The sequence below is a fragment of the Drosophila subobscura genome, chromosome O (assembly GCF_008121235.1).
Source record: "Drosophila subobscura isolate 14011-0131.10 chromosome O, UCBerk_Dsub_1.0, whole genome shotgun sequence".
In the NCBI taxonomy this organism is placed as follows: domain Eukaryota; kingdom Metazoa; phylum Arthropoda; class Insecta; order Diptera; family Drosophilidae; genus Drosophila; species Drosophila subobscura.
The window spans coordinates 10,060,909-10,077,872 of NC_048533.1; the positions used below are offsets into that span (position 1 = coordinate 10,060,909).

Genomic DNA, 16,964 nt, shown 5'->3' on the forward strand with positions numbered 1-16,964 from the left:
ACTGCGCTTGGCCTTACAAATATCACATTGAATGTATTTCACGCTTACCCTTGGTTTACTTACACAAAGACTGATGGTTATACATAGATATACATAAATACTCGCAGATACATAAAGGGATAGATAGATGTCTGATGATGGTATACGTGGTTCCAGCTCCTCTCTGATGAACTTTCCTTAGTTTGCCAGCGTCAGGGCCAGCGGCATGGACTTGGCAATTGCAGTGGACTCTTCCGGCTGCTGCGAGGAGCCCGTGGCCGTGCCTGTGGTGATGGTGCCTGCATTACCATTCGCAGTTTCGGCCCGCTTGCGTGATGTAATCTTCTTCCAGCCACGCAGAAAGATCTGATTGCGATACTTGGGCGTGGTGAAGGTGTACAGCAGCGGATTGACGGCTGAGTTGAGGGGCAGCACGAAGACGACCAGCCAGGCGTAGATATCGTCCGAGATATTATAGTTGAAGAACACCCAGATCTTCATGACGATAATGGGCACCCAGCACAGCACATCCGTCAGCACAATGAAGAAGAAACGCACCGCAAACTCGCAGTCCAGCAGCGACAGCGGTGTGGCACTCCTCGTGCGCCAAATGGAGATCAGCAGCGCCGTATACAGCAGCGCGATCATCACGAGCAGCAGCAGATTGACGCCCAGAAATACAAACGCCGAGTACTGCCAGCCCACGGGATAGGCCTCGTGTATGTGCAGCGGGAAACAGGTGCCGGAGTGAGCGCCATAGAACCTGGTGCTCGAATGCCAGAGCACGACGGGTGCGACTGCCAGCCCCACGCCCGTCACCCAAATGCAGAACAGGGCGAAGCACATGATGCGCACACTGATGCTGCGATGGCCGCGAAAGGGATCCGCAATGAGCAGGAAACGTTCCAGCGACATGAAGGCCAGAATGAGCATCGAGACCTCCGAGGAGCTGACCGCCAGCGTGCCAATGGCCACGCACTGCCACGAGCTAACCCAGTCCAGGACCACTCTGCAAGGGGATAAACTCTAAAAACAACAACTTTAAAGTATCTCTTGGGGTACGCACTTGTAATACTCGTTCCTGTATCGATAGTCCTGTATGCCAATGGTGATCAGATAAAAGCCCATCAGCATGTCAGCCAAGGCCAGATTTCGTATGACCATCGTCACGGCCATGTTCTCGTCCCGATAGATGAAGCGTCCCCAGAGCACCAGCACATTGCCGGCGATGGTTAGCGTGGCCATCACCCAGGCAGAGTAGCGCAGCACCGGCTTGCTCAGCAGATCCTTGAAGGAGCTCACGCCATCCGTCGATGGCTTGCACATACGCACGCGAGGCGTCATGGAGCAGTAGAAGAAACGATCGTAAATGATGTACGTGAGATTCCGCATGCCATTGATGGCCGCAAAGTCAATGTGGTCGTAGCGGATGCCCGTCAGATTTAGGAACGAAATGTTCAGCGGCTGCATCAGGCTGCGATGGATGTGGAGCGGCATCTGGGCCAGGGAGCTGCAAGGGAACACCTTTGGGCGTATTTATCTGTTAACCTTAAATGATGCCCCCCCGCACCCATGTACTTACAGTGCCTCCAGTCGAGTGTTGTGCAGAAATGTTTCTCCAGATAATTCCTTAATGGGATTGCCGACAAGGCGGCTGTAAAATGAAATGCACGTCTTAGAATTTGTTCACATAAGCCGCGAATAATGGCCCACACACACACACACACACACGCTGATAAAGCCAAACCCAAAACTCTTTAAAACTTTTCAACAATTATATTTTTAGGTAATTTTTGTATCTGTTTTGTGTGCTTTAAGCTGAAGCAAGAGCCAGCGATTACCCCGCTGAAAGTCACATAATAAAGTCGAGTTCAGTTCCCGCCGGACTGGACATAATAGCGCAAAATTTCTATTTAATAGCTGCGGCGACTCAGAGTATATAAATCAGCGCACAAACATTGTCTATCAATCCTGTGGCTTGCAACTGTGTGTTGCCACAGGAAAGAGCGCATCATTCACGACAGCCAGACGGAGGCAGACAGGCCATGGCACTGTGGTGCCAGAAATCGAACAAAATTGCATTTAAATATGGCAAAGCCACTAAGTGGCGGATAGATAGCCTTTGGGTGTGGCAAAATAGTACAAGTTTATTTTTATTATTACATTCATTTGTGTGCCGAGTTGTGCCGCCTATTATGGCATCGCTCCACTGTGTCACGGCGCCGTGTGAAGTGCAGCAGCTGATGTTTATACTAAGGGAAGCTGAAGCTCCATTGCTTGCACTTGTCTGGTCAATCAATGCTCAAGCCAACTGTTAACAGTTTGTTTTTATGGTTTGTCGCACAAAGACAATGGCCAGCACCCCGCACCCACACCCAGCGACTTTCACACAGATTGCTGGTAATTGCTGGCTGGCTATAAAGTGCCCACAGCTCCATCTTCGAGCAAACATTTAACTCTAGCACTCGACACTCGCAAAAATTGGCCATGTAAATGTGTTATTAATTATTAGGCGGCAGGCCTCTGGGATTATCATTGCTGCGGTTCCCGCGCATAAATATTACACTTAATAAGTTCATAAATACCAAAAGGCAAGAACCAGACTGCGCGCACAATTAACATAATGCTGTGGCCGGGCAACAAGTTGCTGTTGTGTTGGCCCCAAAGACCGGACCCAAAAACTAAGCCTCTGGTAATGCCCATCGCTCATGGCCAAGCACATTCAGGGGCCCACACACACGTGGCCCAGTGACCAGCACCCACAAATGCGTCAGCATCCGATGAGAACCCACCAGCACAGAGTGGCCTAAGGGCAGAATGGGTTGGTTGTGGAGCGGTCAATGCGCATTTAAGAACATTTAAGGCAAATAAATTCCTGTGTTGTTATGCTACGTGCAGTGTGCGAAAAATATATCACAAATTATGGAGAGGGCCACAGGCACCAGACAGACAACTAAATGCTCTTCTTCGGGTGGCTGAAAATTGCAGCTGGGACAACCTTCAGGATTACTTCTTCCTTTGCAAAACATTTCCCTGGCTTTTAATCACTTTTAACCCCCTTGTTGAATGCTTCAAATCATTTTCAATCAAAATTAAATGAAAAGCATTTAAATTTCACAGCCTAAGCCACAAATCAATAAAGAAAATGCGAACGCAATGCAACTGCACTTCCACATTCAATGTACCCCACTGTACGCCCCCACAGGGAAGAGCACATTAACCAAATGAAACCATTTACGCTTCCACGGCAAATGACACGTTTCAATTGTGAAACTCTTTTGGGGCAATGTGCTCGACGAGTGTACTCTGGCATTTGTTGCACTGTCTGCCACGAGCCAGCAGCACGAGGCATGGGCAAAGGGAAGGGGCTTATATTGACCATAATTAACGTCACAACAGCAGCAACCGTGGCAACAGTGGCAACAGCAGCAGCTCCTTGGCAGGACAATGAGTGCAGAAGTGGGAATGTCTTTAAGCCCAATGCGATGTCCTAAGCTTCTGCTGCTACTCCATAATGACCTGTCAGTGGCTCAGTGTCCTGCCCGGACAGCAGGAATCAAATTAGTGCAGCGATTTCACAAATATTTTCGTTTGTTTTATCGCTTTCCGTGCCAGCAACTGTCCATCCATCCCAGGGGGATATATGTATGTATGGCCAAACAAAACAAATCAGCAGAAAATGCCAGGGAGAAGGAAGCGGAGGAAGGAACTGCCTGCTGACTGGATACATGAGCAGCATTTAGATGGGATAGCTGATAGATAAAAATACTCAAGGACTCTCCACTGGAGGAATTTCTGTGCAGTTCCAGGAATGCTGAGAAATTCCTCGCACGCTGCCAAAGGTCACAAATTATTTGCATTTGCACGGGTTGGGGTAAGGGGATCAACAGGCATAAGGGATACGGGAGTGGAATTGGATAGTGTAGGGTCTAATGAAGCAAGGACTATGCGGACCAGCGTCGATTTCAATAAACTCCTTCATTATTGGCCAACGACTTCGCTCCGAGTGTCCGTCTCCGTCTCCGTCTGTCCCCATGCCCCCTTTCAGGATTTGTCGAAATTGTTTTCTCATAAAATACAAATTTATTTGCATTTTTATTCGGTCATAATAATGTTTGTTTATTCTGCTCTGTTCTGTTCTGTTTCGTGGCCAGAAGTCAGACTCTGTCCCAAAAGAAACAAAAATCGCCACAGATACTTTTTTCACTTAAACCAAAATGAAATCTGGTCGAGTCACAGACAACCTCATGGATGATGTCTCGGTGTTTATTAGAAGAGTGTGCTTGTGTGTGTGTGGAGTGGTGCTATCTTCCTTGATATGCTGATGTATCTGCTTCATATGTAGATGGGTTGGTAAATTTATTAAGGCCACAGCTTGATGGTAGACGACTGAGAGAGAGAGAGCTGGAGCTGGAGACATTTATTGAATATGCCATTGATATATGGCAAAGCGACATAAAAAATGTTTGCATTCCCATAGCCAAAGCGCCAGCAAATCCTTAAAGCATCACTTTAATGGTTGAGTGTTCGTTTTGTGTTTAAGAATAAGTATTATCCGGGCATACGCCTTGCTGTCTGAGGCACATCAAAGTTCTTCCTCAAAGCGCCAAACAATTTGTTTGTTTTTACGATTTCTGTTTCTAGATACGTGCACCCACTTTCACTTTCTTTAGAGTTGAGCTGCATATCATTTTCATAATAATAAACTATGGCCATAAAGGTTAGATTAGTTTCCCCTGCAGGGGCTGCTGCCACAACTTTCTTTCTTTTTATGGTTCGGGCGTGTTTTAGTACATAAAAATCTACTCCTCTGGCAACGTATCGATAGAGGGAAATCTCTCTAGCAGTAGCTCTTCTCTCCCCTTTTTTTTCTTTATTTTTATTATTTATTTGTCTGTGGGCACAAAAGTTTTCAACTGAAATTTCTCAGCCCGCAGACCCCTGCGTATGCGTAATTGCGCATTAATGAACTCCAAATTAATATCATTGAATGCGAGTTTGAATCACAAAGCGAGTGGCCAGTTGGCCTGTCCCCTCGCAAATTTACTCCCGTATAAATATATTTTCGTGTGGTGTCCTGCGGCTTTGTTTGGCTGCGATTCCTTTGGTTTTGTTCCTTTGACCAAGGCCCGAGTTCATCTGCTTGTGTCCTGGCATTATTCGTATTATTATGCTAATTAGCTCGGCGTCACCATAATTCATGCTTAGTGTCGTGTCGGTGCTAAACTTAAACCCTCTCCCCCGCCCACCCACTTCAAAGTGGCATCCACTCTGCCATAAATGAATTCCCACAAAAATCTCATACTCACATATCCCGAATATTTTCCAAATTGGCAAACGCTCGTCCGTGTATGTGGCTGATGATGTTGTGCTGCAGGTCCCTGGAAAATATATTTATTTAAATAGCTTTTTAATTGTGCCAAAATAGAGAGAAAATAAATTCTTATTTAAGTAAGTTCAGGCTTTGAAAATAAATCAAACAGATGTGGGTACAGACTGTACTCTCATATGAATACATGTTGCCATGAAAGGATTTTTACCAGCGAAAAGGATTATTATCTGCCAGCAAAGGGCATTCAGAATTCCTCCAAACAGGTCACAGAATATAGTTTAGCACATAGTTTAGGATTTATTAGTTTAATGATGAGCGCTAAACCCTTTTCGCTCTTTGTCTTGCAGCGGTTTTTTCTTCGCACTTCTTTGGAATATATTCCTCAATCATTTCCCGAACCTCCGCCAACTGTTTGCCCTACAGATTTCGGAGCTAAATTGCTGACACATTTCCATGATCTTATTGCGAAACAATTTATCCATCCCAACCAAACCCAACCCAGCCAAATCTTGGCGTTCTGCTAAGGTTAACACATTTATTTACGTTGGGGCAATTTGGGTAACTGATTTATTTTCAGTCAGGCTGGAAGCTAGGCACCCAGACGACCCATTGACTTATATTGTCAGCTATTGATGCATAAATAAATGATTATGTATGCTCCAGTGGCGGCTAGGCTCGGTCCATAGGGCTGTTTTTTTGGCACCTGTGGAGAGGCCTGTGATAAATGCTGGCAAATTGGCTGAGGTGTCTGTAAGTCTGCGTGTGCCGCGTGTCTGTGTGGAATATTTTTCGTTTAAACACTTATTTGCTTAGCATATGTGTTATTTGTGTAAACAATAAAAGTTGCGAATTTATGCCTATTGGTGCATAAATTTCTTGGGGGGAAAGTAGGTGTCACGGCAGATCCAATATCCTGCTCAATGTCATGTCAACATGTAGCTCCTTCGACGCCCCCCTCAATATAACCCACATAAATCCATCTACAAAAGAACAACAAAAATAAAATCCAAAGAAAAAACACTGTGCGGGGAGGCCTGGAACTGAAAGCGAAAGCAAAATGCAGCGAAGAGTAAAAATTACGCATACGCCCCATAAAATCTAAGTACAACATATTTCAATAGACTTTTCGACACTTTCTGCTGCTTCTGCCACGTTTCATGCTTCTGTGGTGGGGGAGGGGATGAAGTTTATTTTACTTACAGCAAATGTAAATTATCCAATTGCGCAAAAGTTTGCTCGCCAACGTATTCGATTCGATTGTAATCCAAGTAGCTGCAAAAAAATAAACACAAATTTATGTTTAACATTCGAGAAACAATCTGTTTGGTTTCTGCCTCTAAGACCGCTTTAAGCCGAGTCTTCTGCTCGTGTGGATAAGAGATGAATGCTGCGACGTAGGCGATGTGCAGAGAACTTCAAGACACACTTTTGGGTAGGGTTTAGATGTGCGACTCGATGCCCCATGCAAACGTTGAATTGTTGCACTGCTGACTGTACAAATGTCCACTAAGTGAAAGGACACATTCTACAGCACATAATATTGCATCTTAAATGGCTAAAAACTCTTCATTCTGTCTGTTGTTTAGAACCAGTCGCGTACATAAACGAATAGAACTTCAAATTCTTGGACACTCGCAACGAAAAGACATCAAAAGCATCACTTACAACAAATCTAAACAAGTTGCAACAACTCGGACAGGGCATTGTGCCAGTGCTGGAGAGCAATTCAGCTTATGGGCCATCATGGAGCCGGACGCTCGACACCCAATACCCGAGTAACCCAAAGCACACATCTGCCCAGCTACCCAGCTTAACAATGGCAGACAGTGTAAAGCATTTTACGCTTGAATAGATCAGCAGGGAGAGGGGACAGGGGAGGCAGACTTGCTTTCGTTTGTGTTTTTTAATCTAAAAAATAGAAGACTCAACCCAATTCGATTTACTTACACTTCGTAAAGCGAGGAAATATTCGGCAACTGCATATTGCGCAAAGTGAGGCGATTCCGGCTGAGGACCAGCCATTCCAGGCGATGGACGGACCTTAGTTGCTCCATGGGAAAATGATGCAGATGATTGTTGACCAGGAAGAGCCACTGGAGGGAGTGCAGCTCGGCGAAGAGGCCGTGTGGCAGATGACTGATATTATTGTGACTCAACTCGAGGCGTTCCAGTTGCGTCAAGCCACCGAAAGTGCCCACGGGCACACGTGATATGTTGTTGAATTTTAGGGTTCTAGAAATATCAGAAAGGAATTTAAAGAGTTTATAATGTTGTGTGCTGTTGGTGCCACTTACAGTTTTTGTAGACGCGTTAGATTGGCAAAGACATGTTCCCTGAGTGTCAGATTGTTGCGGATGATGATCAGGTTGGTCACCTCCGCACTTATACGCGGCCAGCGCCGCAGCTTGGCATAGATGCCGCAATAGAGGGTGGTGCCCTGGCCACAGCGGCAGGTCCGCGGATATGTGACGATATCTGGGGAGTTTGGGTAGAAGATTTATGAGTTTTTAAGGGTACAAAAACATTTCTGATAGCTGATATCACTTGGGTAGTGAATGTTTGCTTTTAAATGTTTTTTTACAACATTAAAGTTAAGTTTTATCGAATCAAAAGCCTTTTCTATTAATTATTTCCATCACTATCAATTCCAATTATAAAATCGAATTTAATGCCAGATAAACTCTATTTTTTTTCAGCAGTTCCCCGATTGATGCCTTGGCTAATCGCTCACACTGACTGTAGCAGGAGCACAGTTGATTGATGAATTGGCTAAATGAATCGTTGTCGTCCACCTACCACAAGTCCAGTTCATTGTCTGGCTCTGATTCCTTGACACCGCTGGCGTGACAGCAGCTTCCACAGTGCTCGCAATCGACTGATTTTGTTGCTGCTGCTGCTGTTTCTTTTCAATCGCATTACGCACAATTTTATCGGCAATCTCCTTGCTGCCATAGAGCAGGCCGCACTCCACTGGATGCTCATCGCTGCCATCGGCACAGTCGGGACGATTATCGCACATCTGACGCTGTGGCACACAGAGGGTGCCATTGTCGCAGGCGAAGCTGCCCGAAGGGCAGGGTCCTGCCAAAAACAACACACAATAATTAATAAACCAAAAGGCAAGGACACCAGAGATAAGTCGATTCTTATTAGTTTTGGGTAAAGTTGTTTGAGGAGAAACATAAATATTTTAAATAATTTCTTTATTAGTTTTCAGGGCTCAGGAAAATACAGGAGGACGTCCTTAAATCACAATACCTTACCACACCCTTCCCGCTTAGTGTCTCAGCCGCTTATCATGCGCACCACGCGGCGTATAAGTAATTATTCTAATCGCTGGCAGGCAAAACTTTAAACTGGAGATGACAACTTAATGCCGCTGCCCCAACTTGAGCATTTCTTTGCTTCATTTCTTGTCTCTTCTCAAGTCAAAGCAATTAAACTTAATGTCCAAAGAAAGTTTCGCTTTTTGTTCTTTATTTGCTTTGTTAACAATATGTTTTTTTTGTCCTTTCTTTCAAGCATTGACAGTGCATGATTCAAACGTTTGTTTATGCTCCAGCGAAATTAATATGCCATACAAATTAATATATCCTCAAAAGTTGCACAAACAAATAGCGGGAGAGTTTGCCGCCCAAAAGAAATTCAAAGTATAAGTTTCTGTGATTTAATTCGAGCTGCGACGTTTTTCTGACTGAATGCTGGCAGCTTCTTTTCGGCCATTGCCATAAAATAAAATGTCAATTTTGTTTTTCACTTTATCAATTTTATGATTTGTCTGCGTCTGGCACTGGCGTCGCCCGCCCGTGTATTCTGGCAATTAAAGTCACGCGATTATGGGGCATTCATTCACTCATTCATTAGACAAATGACTAAATAAAACTGAAAGTGGAGCAGCACCTTGAGATCCTTTGGTACAGCTGATATGAGTTGGCGTCATAATGTGGTTGTTTGTTTTTTTTCGAGTGGCGGGAAGCTAAAAGGATTTTCCCTAATTTTCTCAGAGATTTTTATGACCTTTATACAGCTCAGAAAAGTCTTTAAATATATCTTTAACATTCCTATCTTTGATCAGTTGCTTCCCTTGGGCTCTGTTTAACCTTCTTTATCTTTTTCTTTACATTTATGCTTCAAGCTTTCCTTAAACTTAGTAATAAACGAAGTATTAATCCCTTTGCGTAGCCTAAACAAAAGGCATTCAAGAAAAATGCCAGCTACTCCTGCACAAAAATGTCAAATGTCTACACATCGATAAACTTTTTTCCCAAGAACTATTTGTGCATTTCCTTTTGTTGGAGCAGTTTGTGGCATAATTCTTCATATTCTTCAGCTATAAATTTCTAACTTCATTAGGAGAAAAGAAGGCACATTCCCACAAACATTCAGCACTAAGAGAGAGACTGGAGACACACTTTAGCAGCATGAGTCCCAGTGCCTCCAGCAACTTCCTTCCTTCCTTCTATTGTCGGGTGCTGATTTAAACCTAAGCCGGACAAATGCTTCTCTCGGCAGCTAAATAATTTCTTGTTGTTTCTGGCCATGATGCATGTACTTGGTATATGCGAGGCGACAAAATGGCATAAATCGAGAAATGCTTTGCCTATTTCTTCTTCGTTTGTGTTGCTTGTATGGCAAATCAATACGCAAATTGGCATAAAAAATATAGAATATTGAGAGGCGTAGCAAAAAGCAGAGCAAATGCCATGATATTGATATTGATACTCGTAAAAACAAGATAAAGGCATGGATGGAACAAGGAACCAGCGACTAGGACAACGTCGGAGTAGAGTGTGCAGAAATCAGGGCTCAGGAATTTAAGTACAGTGAAGACTTGGCGAAGTGAACTTTAATTAGTTGGAGTAAGAGTCAAAGGAGCGAAAATAACAATTATTTCTGGTGTGCATAAATTATGGAAATGAGTTTGCATTTAGGAATATTTATTGGAAGATTAAGATTACTCTTTTAAACCTGTCTTTCCTCCCCTGTAAATTCATCTTCGATTTACCTCTTAAAATTGCCAAGCAAATTGCACTCCCTTCGCCATGCATAAATCTCTTTTTGGTTTTAATTTGATCTTTCTCACTTTATGAGTGTATCCTGTGCATTGGAAAATTGTTTTGTGCTCAAGAGCAAACTTTTCTGTTGTGTATTTATTTTTTTTTTTTATGGTCAGAGGCGTCTCTGTGTTCCCACCCCCTTTTGAGTGGTTTTGTTGTTACGTTTTTATCGTATTACAGAACAAATTACTTTCAAATACTTTTGAGCACAGAATTTATGGGCATTTTGCAGTTTGGAATTTGATTCTCGTTGTTTTTGTTTTTTGGTTTGTGCTTCGTTGATAGATTGCAAATTAATGTAGAGGAGAGTTAGAGTGGATCGCTTACCCAGACTCAAGTAGAATATCAGAGCGGAGAGCAGCATGACGATGGTCATCAGGCAGACGCCCACAGCGATGCTCCTGCCATAAACCATTTTGTTTGGCTACCAGGATGATTGGGGGTGCCGTTCCGTTCCGTTCTCCTTCTGTGGTTTGTTTTCGATGCGCGCTTATCTAATTAGTGGGCCAGCGTGGCTGCTGCTGCTGCTCCTCCTCCTTGACCGAGTTCATCATTCACAGCGCCCTAGTCCCACTCCGACCACGCCCCCAAACACACACACACACACAACAACAACTCTTTGGCGCTGACTCATGGAGTTTTTATATTATTATTTCTTATATTTTTTCTTCGTTAATTTCTTGTCACTTCATTTGGCTAATGTTGCCCCGCGCTTCGCTGTGAGTCGAGAGAGAGAGAGAGAGAGTTTTAAGTGCCAGGATTACACATCAGATGGAGCGGAATGAGCCAGAGGTGGCTGCTGGAGGATGAGTAGAATAAAATTCAAAATTAATATTTTGTATGGTAACTGCTTTCCACTTGATGGGATCCGATTACCGCGCTGGCAAAAGAACGTCAAGAATTGATGCACCGGAAATTAATTAGCCGTAAGACGGTTGCCCTCAAACTACGACTTCTGCAGCGGATTAAAATGTCAGTTTAATCTTGGTAAAGACATCATTTAGTAGAAGATAGAATATAAGAGGAAAATACATTGCTTGTCGTATATTTATTGACGGTTTTAATTAGCTTTAAGAGAAACTGTATGAGAAAAAGTTCAAAAAGTTCATGACTAAATTCTTAAACTACCTTCCAGCAAAGACAAATTCATTTGCTTGTTCAATAGAGTTCAGCTCTTGTCTCATTTCGCACAATTTATGTAGTGAGCTTATGTTGCAGAGTTAAGGTTTTAAAGCCATGATTATCAAAGGATTTGACTGGCTCAGCAGGGGTTTTCCTGGCTAAGCTTTTGACAGTCGGCAGGTCTTAGGCAGGGAATACAGTAGAAGATCTCTTACAGTGTAAATTCAACGATTTGTAGTCAAGAAATTTGTCAGGAGAAAGGCAGGTATCACAGGAGGAGTAGGAGAACTTTTAATCTATGCAAATTATTGGTCATAGACCAAAGCTAATTTTATTTTCCCTGCTGAGTCTGTCCAAATGAAATGAATGATTTCAGCTACAAGCGGCGGCTGTTCCCCTTTTTAACTAGCCGATTTTATTCCCCTAATTTATGCAATCCATTAGAGCAGAGCTGAGGTTATAAAGTTGCCAAAATGTGCCACGAAATGGAACTGCAATATGTGACCAATGTGGAGGCCTTCCTTGCTTTCTGCAACATTTCTTTTGCGGCTGATTAAATTTCGTTTAATAACACTTGGGGTTCCGCGGCGAAATTGTTTTCGCATCGATATGAGGGTCCGGGTTCGGGTTCGGGTCACAAAATGAACGCAAGGCTCAAGGTCAGCCAGAGACGAATCATAATTTCCGCAAAAGGTCATAGCTGGGGCCGCCTCATGCATGATCTGCCCGAACACAGAAGGAACAGGCAAAGCAAAACAGGACTCTCATTATCTCAATCGTCGCAATTGAACAGCATTTGGTGTGGAAAAGTGTCGTAAAAATGTCCGTTCAGTGTCCCCAGCTCTTGATGGTGGTGCCGTGGCCACTTAAGGCTCCCTTGCTTGACCACTTCAGAGCTGAAGATTGTGTCAATGCGATAGGACACACCGACGACCGCCAACCGACCATTCAAATGCGTACAGCCCGCAAAAGTAGGCAACACTTGGTTTCAAAAAAACGTTTACAACAACCGCGCGCTGCCTTCAAGAGAAAATGCTCGGAATGTACAGGACCAAACACGTCAACGCACAATGGCCAACTGAAGCTGACATTGGCATTTGTTGCTGATTTTATTTTGCTCTTTCAGAGACAGCAGCAGAGCAGCTGCAGCGCCGCCTTTGCTTCGGCTGTCCGGACTGCGGAGGTTCCTTTAGAGTTCGGCTGACCCGCCGTGGCGTTGTCCGTTGGGTTGCTGCCAGTTTTTGCCGGATGCTCAGTAACTGGTTCAAATCCCACTGGGTAACAAGTTGCACGTTTTTCTTGTTTTTTTTTTAAATATTTAATCCAACTGCTCGTTAATTTAAAGATATGTTTTATCTGAAGATACTTTTGTTGATGTGATGACCCAGAAAGTAGTTCTTGCTGTTACTTACTATTTGAGTCCTGTATCCCGTTCCGCAATTACATAAAAAAATGCACATTTTCGAGTTTTAAAGAAATAAAAAATAATAAAAGTTGTATTTTTATTCGCTATTTAGTTATAATGCAATTAGAATTGATTCTAAATCGTTTTCTTTTAACGTTAATAGTAATATGTATTAATTATTAAATTGCATTGCTGTTGGTGTTTTTTGTTTTATGTTTTTTTGTGGTGTGTAACTATTAAATATTGCTAACTAAAAACTAAAACTAAAAACAAAAAACTACAAAAATATGCAGCCATAAATACTAATGTTTAAACACCATTTGCCTTTGCATTTGCTTTAAGTGTGGGATTCCACGCAGGGCAACCCCAACCGGTGGCTAAGGCTAAGCACTTTAGAAGTGAAACGTTCAACAAAGCATTGCTAAATATTAATTGTTTTTCTCAGTTTGTTTTTGCTAAAGCTGTGCCTAAATGCCTTACAGTACAATCGATTTTGTGTGTAATTTAATTTGTGTTTTGTGAATACATAAATCCATTCGTAAGCGAATCACTAAGTGCACTACTTAAATGGTAAAAAGGCTTGTCCGAATTATTGCAACAATTAAAGGTTCCTAGTTTAAGTAAAATTAACAACAAATGGCGGCGTTTGTTGGAGATTGGAATTGGGTTTTTAGACTAGCAACAAAAAAACTACTCAAAAGTATAGCACATGAAACTAAAAAATAAATGGAATGTGGCATCTAAAATAGATCAAACTTTTGTGCGCAGATATTTGTGTGTGTTTTTGTGTTGTAAAAGTTGTAACAATAATTGTAATCATTAGTTTGAGAGATCCATTAGGTGTTTGTTGTGGTCGGAAAGTAAATTGAACTAAGGCAATGCCCCGGATGGATCATTGTAAAATTTGTATAGAATATTATGGTGTATAATTGTGATATCCATTATGGAAGCGTTGTGCTCTCTCAACTCCATTATGCATTCAAGATATGTGTCCCATCAAATTGTTTGTTCCCAGAAAACATTTGTTGCTGATAAACACGCTTAGAAAAATATTTATGTTTCGTTGTGTGCTGCTGTGCTCTAGACCCAAACGCCATGGGGATTTTTACTAGTCGGTACTGCCGTCTCCAGCTGCCGCGGTGAGCCAATGATGCGACGACTGCTGCCCTGTTTGTTGGCTTGTCCCTCGAGCAGATGCTTGATCTCCTCGGTGGTGGTCACAGTCGTCAGACTCTGCAGATTCACCTCCTTCATTTCATTGACCAGCTGCTCCACCTGACGCTTCTTCTCGGCAATGGCATGCTCGATCATTAGCAGCTCCTTCTTCAGGTTATCCGCCGTCTTGTTCGAGGTGTCCGTGTTGTGCAGTGCCTGATCAATTTCGCTCTGTATTCGCTCCATTTCCATGAGAAAATCACGTTCCACCGTTTGCCTACCCATCGAATAAAAGAAATACTAGTTAGCCAAGGGTCTTAGGGTCTTTCAATGCTCTCACCGATTGTTCTGCTGCTGCTGTTGCTGCTCCAGCTCTATGTCATCCATTAGCAGGCGCATTTTGTTCTTGCACTGCAGCAACTCGGTCTCACAGTTGGCCAATTTGGAGCGCAGCAGTGCTATCTCCGACTTGAGCGTCTTCTCCTGCTGCTTGACCAATTCGTTTTCTTCCTCCACGTATTGCAGCGTCTGCAGCTGTTCGCTGCCCTGCCGAAAGGTCTGATCGGCCTTGGAGATCTCCCGCGAAATGGCCTCCAGCTCATGGGCATGATCGCGCTCTTTGCTCTCCAAATAAACAATTTCCGTATCGAACTGTGGACAAATGGGAAACATTTTAGTCGAAATTTAGTTATACATAAACTGGAGCTGTACCTTTTGTAATTCCATTTGCTGTGCTGTGATTTTCTCTCGCTGAAATTTAATCAACTGCAACAGATCGTTGTATTGCGTGGCCTGGAACATCATGGTTTCACCCTCCTCCATGGATACACTGCCGCTGTTGTTGTTGTTATTGTTAATGTTGTTATTGTGATTGCTGTGCTGATCGTAGTCGCTGCTGAGAAAGGGATTCGTGGAGGAGGAAGCATTGGATATGGTATCCGCATTGCTGCGCTGATTCTGGCACATGGGACTGTTCCTGGGCGGCGGCGGATCACGATACGGTGGCGGCACTAGAGCTCCATTTGCCGATATTGTTGGTATTTGCGTTGCTTGTTTATACAGCTCCGGTGAGTTGTTATTGTTATTATTTATATTGTTATTGTTGTTGTTGTTGCTGTAGTACATTTCATTGGGGCTGGCGCGTCGCAGTTCACTGCTCGATTTGCTCAGCTGGCTGTAAATATTCTGACTGCTGCTGTTGTTGTTGTACAAATCATTGTAGCCATTGGCGGCCACTGCAGCCAGATTGGAGACATTGCTGCTGCTCATATCTAGTGGATTCGACAAAGACTTCTCATGCTTGGCCACTATGGGCGCTGCTGCAATGTTATCCAGCAGCAGCTGCTGCGGCGGCGGCGGTGGCACTTGCTCCTTGGCTGCCTGCGGTGGCGATGGTGAGGGCGTGGCGACAGGTGTGGCATTCGGTGGTGCTGGCTGCTGCGGCTGCTGCTGCTGGGGTATGCCCTTGACTATGCCAATATTATCAAACTGCTTGGCATCGTAACCGCTGCAAGAGAAGCATTTAATTATGAGTTTTAATAATCATTTAATCGTATCATAAAGACGAAACGCACCCAAAACTCTTTTTCAATTCCTTTGTCCGGTAGCTGAGTTCCACATTCGATTTTTGTTTTTGCAAGGTGGGCGCTGGCTTGCCGCTGCTGTTGCTATTGCTATTGTTTGGACCCAGCGGTTTTTTCGTTGTCATCACAGCATAATTGTTGTTGTTGTTATTGTTTCCCTGCTGCTGCTGCTGCTGCTGTTGCGTCTGCTGCGTTGGCTGCTGCTGAGCTTTATTCTCCGAGCGCTGCAATATAAATTGCACATCATTTGCATACTCGCCCCATTTGAGTAGCAGCTTCATGGGATTCTCATTGGGTGCCAGGTGTCGTTCATTATTGCGCCATCGTTCGATCAGCGTGAAGCGCCCCACTTTGCCCGTGGCATGGGCCAAGGCAAACACCACATCCTATACCATGGCACAGAAGATGGTAGATGGATAGAGACATTCATTATTAACAACAAAATCAATACCAATCAGTGGTGGCCAATGGAAATGGTTTCCAATTAGCCCATCAGCACTACACCACATACCTGACACGTCGTATTCACCGTCACGCCACAGACAATCCGCTGGATGCCCTCAACCCAGACTTTCAGCTCCATTCTGGCAGCTAATTGTGGTGTCGGTGTTTCGCCGGAACAATTATTTCTGCTTGCCGTCTCTTGATTGCCGTTGCCGTCGCTACCAGAAAATTGCTTTCCAGAGTGAGTGCCGCTCCAACTGGCGGACAGACGGGGGCTGCTTGCCTGCTAGGAAGGTGGACTGGGCTCTGATTCCCGGGTAGCCGTTGATGCCTGACTGACGTTCGACGTTCTGCTGTCGCGTACCCAGCCAAGCGTGTGTGTTGCACCCAAATAGGGGGTGGAGCTGCTTTTCCACTTTTCCCTGTCGCTCGTTGCACGTTCTCTGTATCTCTCTTTCTCTTGTTTTGTTCCCTTTCTTTTGCTTTATGGGGACTTCTCGATCGCTGCCTGCCTGACTCTGATTTACTTGCACTTATTTACAACACCACCAACAACTGGTTTGCTTTCTGTGTATGCATGTGTCTCATTTGCATGTGTGTGTATGTGCGCTGGAAAAATTCTGATTCACTTTTTTTAGAAATCTGCTTGTTGACCGTATTATCTCTTCAGGCAATGCATCTCCGCATTTATTCACATCCACGCGTGCCGTAGTCGCGATTGTTAGTGCCTCGGGGCCAGATGAATTTCGTTTTTTATGGATGTATTGAACGAAAAAAAAAACGAAAAACAAACGCACGCATTGTTGTTGGCATGCACTTCAGTGTGACCGCGGATGGGTGGATAAAAAATACCATCTGAGTCTAAGAAATGCACCGAAATACACATA

At 43.9% G+C, this 16,964-nt stretch overlaps 2 protein-coding genes across 2 annotated transcripts; both read right to left on the minus strand.

The window, feature by feature from the left end:
• Window positions 1-177: 177 nt before the first annotated feature.
• On the minus strand, window positions 178-10,783 carry LOC117898841 (relaxin receptor 2). The gene is made up of 9 exons (XM_034808516.1): window positions 10,696-10,783; window positions 8,108-8,392; window positions 7,606-7,786; window positions 7,259-7,543; window positions 6,512-6,583; window positions 5,289-5,360; window positions 1,562-1,633; window positions 1,046-1,489; window positions 178-988 (listed from the first exon to the last, which is right to left on the minus strand). The coding sequence occupies exons 1-9, from the start codon at window positions 10,781-10,783 to the stop codon at window positions 178-180; spliced, it is 2,310 nt and encodes a 769-aa protein (XP_034664407.1).
• A 2,185-nt stretch (window positions 10,784-12,968) lies between these two features.
• LOC117897326 (probable serine/threonine-protein kinase tsuA) lies at window positions 12,969-16,884 on the minus strand. The gene is made up of 5 exons (XM_034806096.1): window positions 16,145-16,884; window positions 15,625-16,019; window positions 14,762-15,557; window positions 14,391-14,701; window positions 12,969-14,327 (listed from the first exon to the last, which is right to left on the minus strand). Exons 1-5 carry the CDS (start codon window positions 16,214-16,216, stop codon window positions 13,976-13,978), a joined length of 1,926 nt encoding a protein of 641 aa, XP_034661987.1. The 5' UTR covers window positions 16,217-16,884; the 3' UTR covers window positions 12,969-13,975.
• Between the last annotated feature and the right edge of the window lie 80 nt (window positions 16,885-16,964).

Excerpts from the sequence above, each read along its gene's own strand:
- LOC117898841 (XM_034808516.1), bottom strand. The coding sequence starts at position 10,783 with ATGGTTTATGGCAGGAGCATCGCTGTGGGCGTCTGCCTGATGACCATC. Across the intron at positions 7,787-8,107 it reads GACAATGAACTGGACTTGTG|ATATCGTCACATATCCGCGG; the intron begins GTAGGTGGACGA and ends CAAACTCCCCAG. Across the intron at positions 1,634-5,288 it reads TTGGAAAATATTCGGGATAT|CCGCCTTGTCGGCAATCCCA; the intron begins GTGAGTATGAGA and ends TTCATTTTACAG.
- LOC117897326 (XM_034806096.1), bottom strand. The coding sequence starts at position 16,216 with ATGGAGCTGAAAGTCTGGGTTGAGGGCATCCAGCGGATTGTCTGTGGC. Across the intron at positions 15,558-15,624 it reads GAATTGAAAAAGAGTTTTGG|CGGTTACGATGCCAAGCAGT; the intron begins GTGCGTTTCGTC and ends CTTCTCTTGCAG. Across the intron at positions 14,702-14,761 it reads AGCAAATGGAATTACAAAAG|TTCGATACGGAAATTGTTTA; the intron begins GTACAGCTCCAG and ends ATTTGTCCACAG.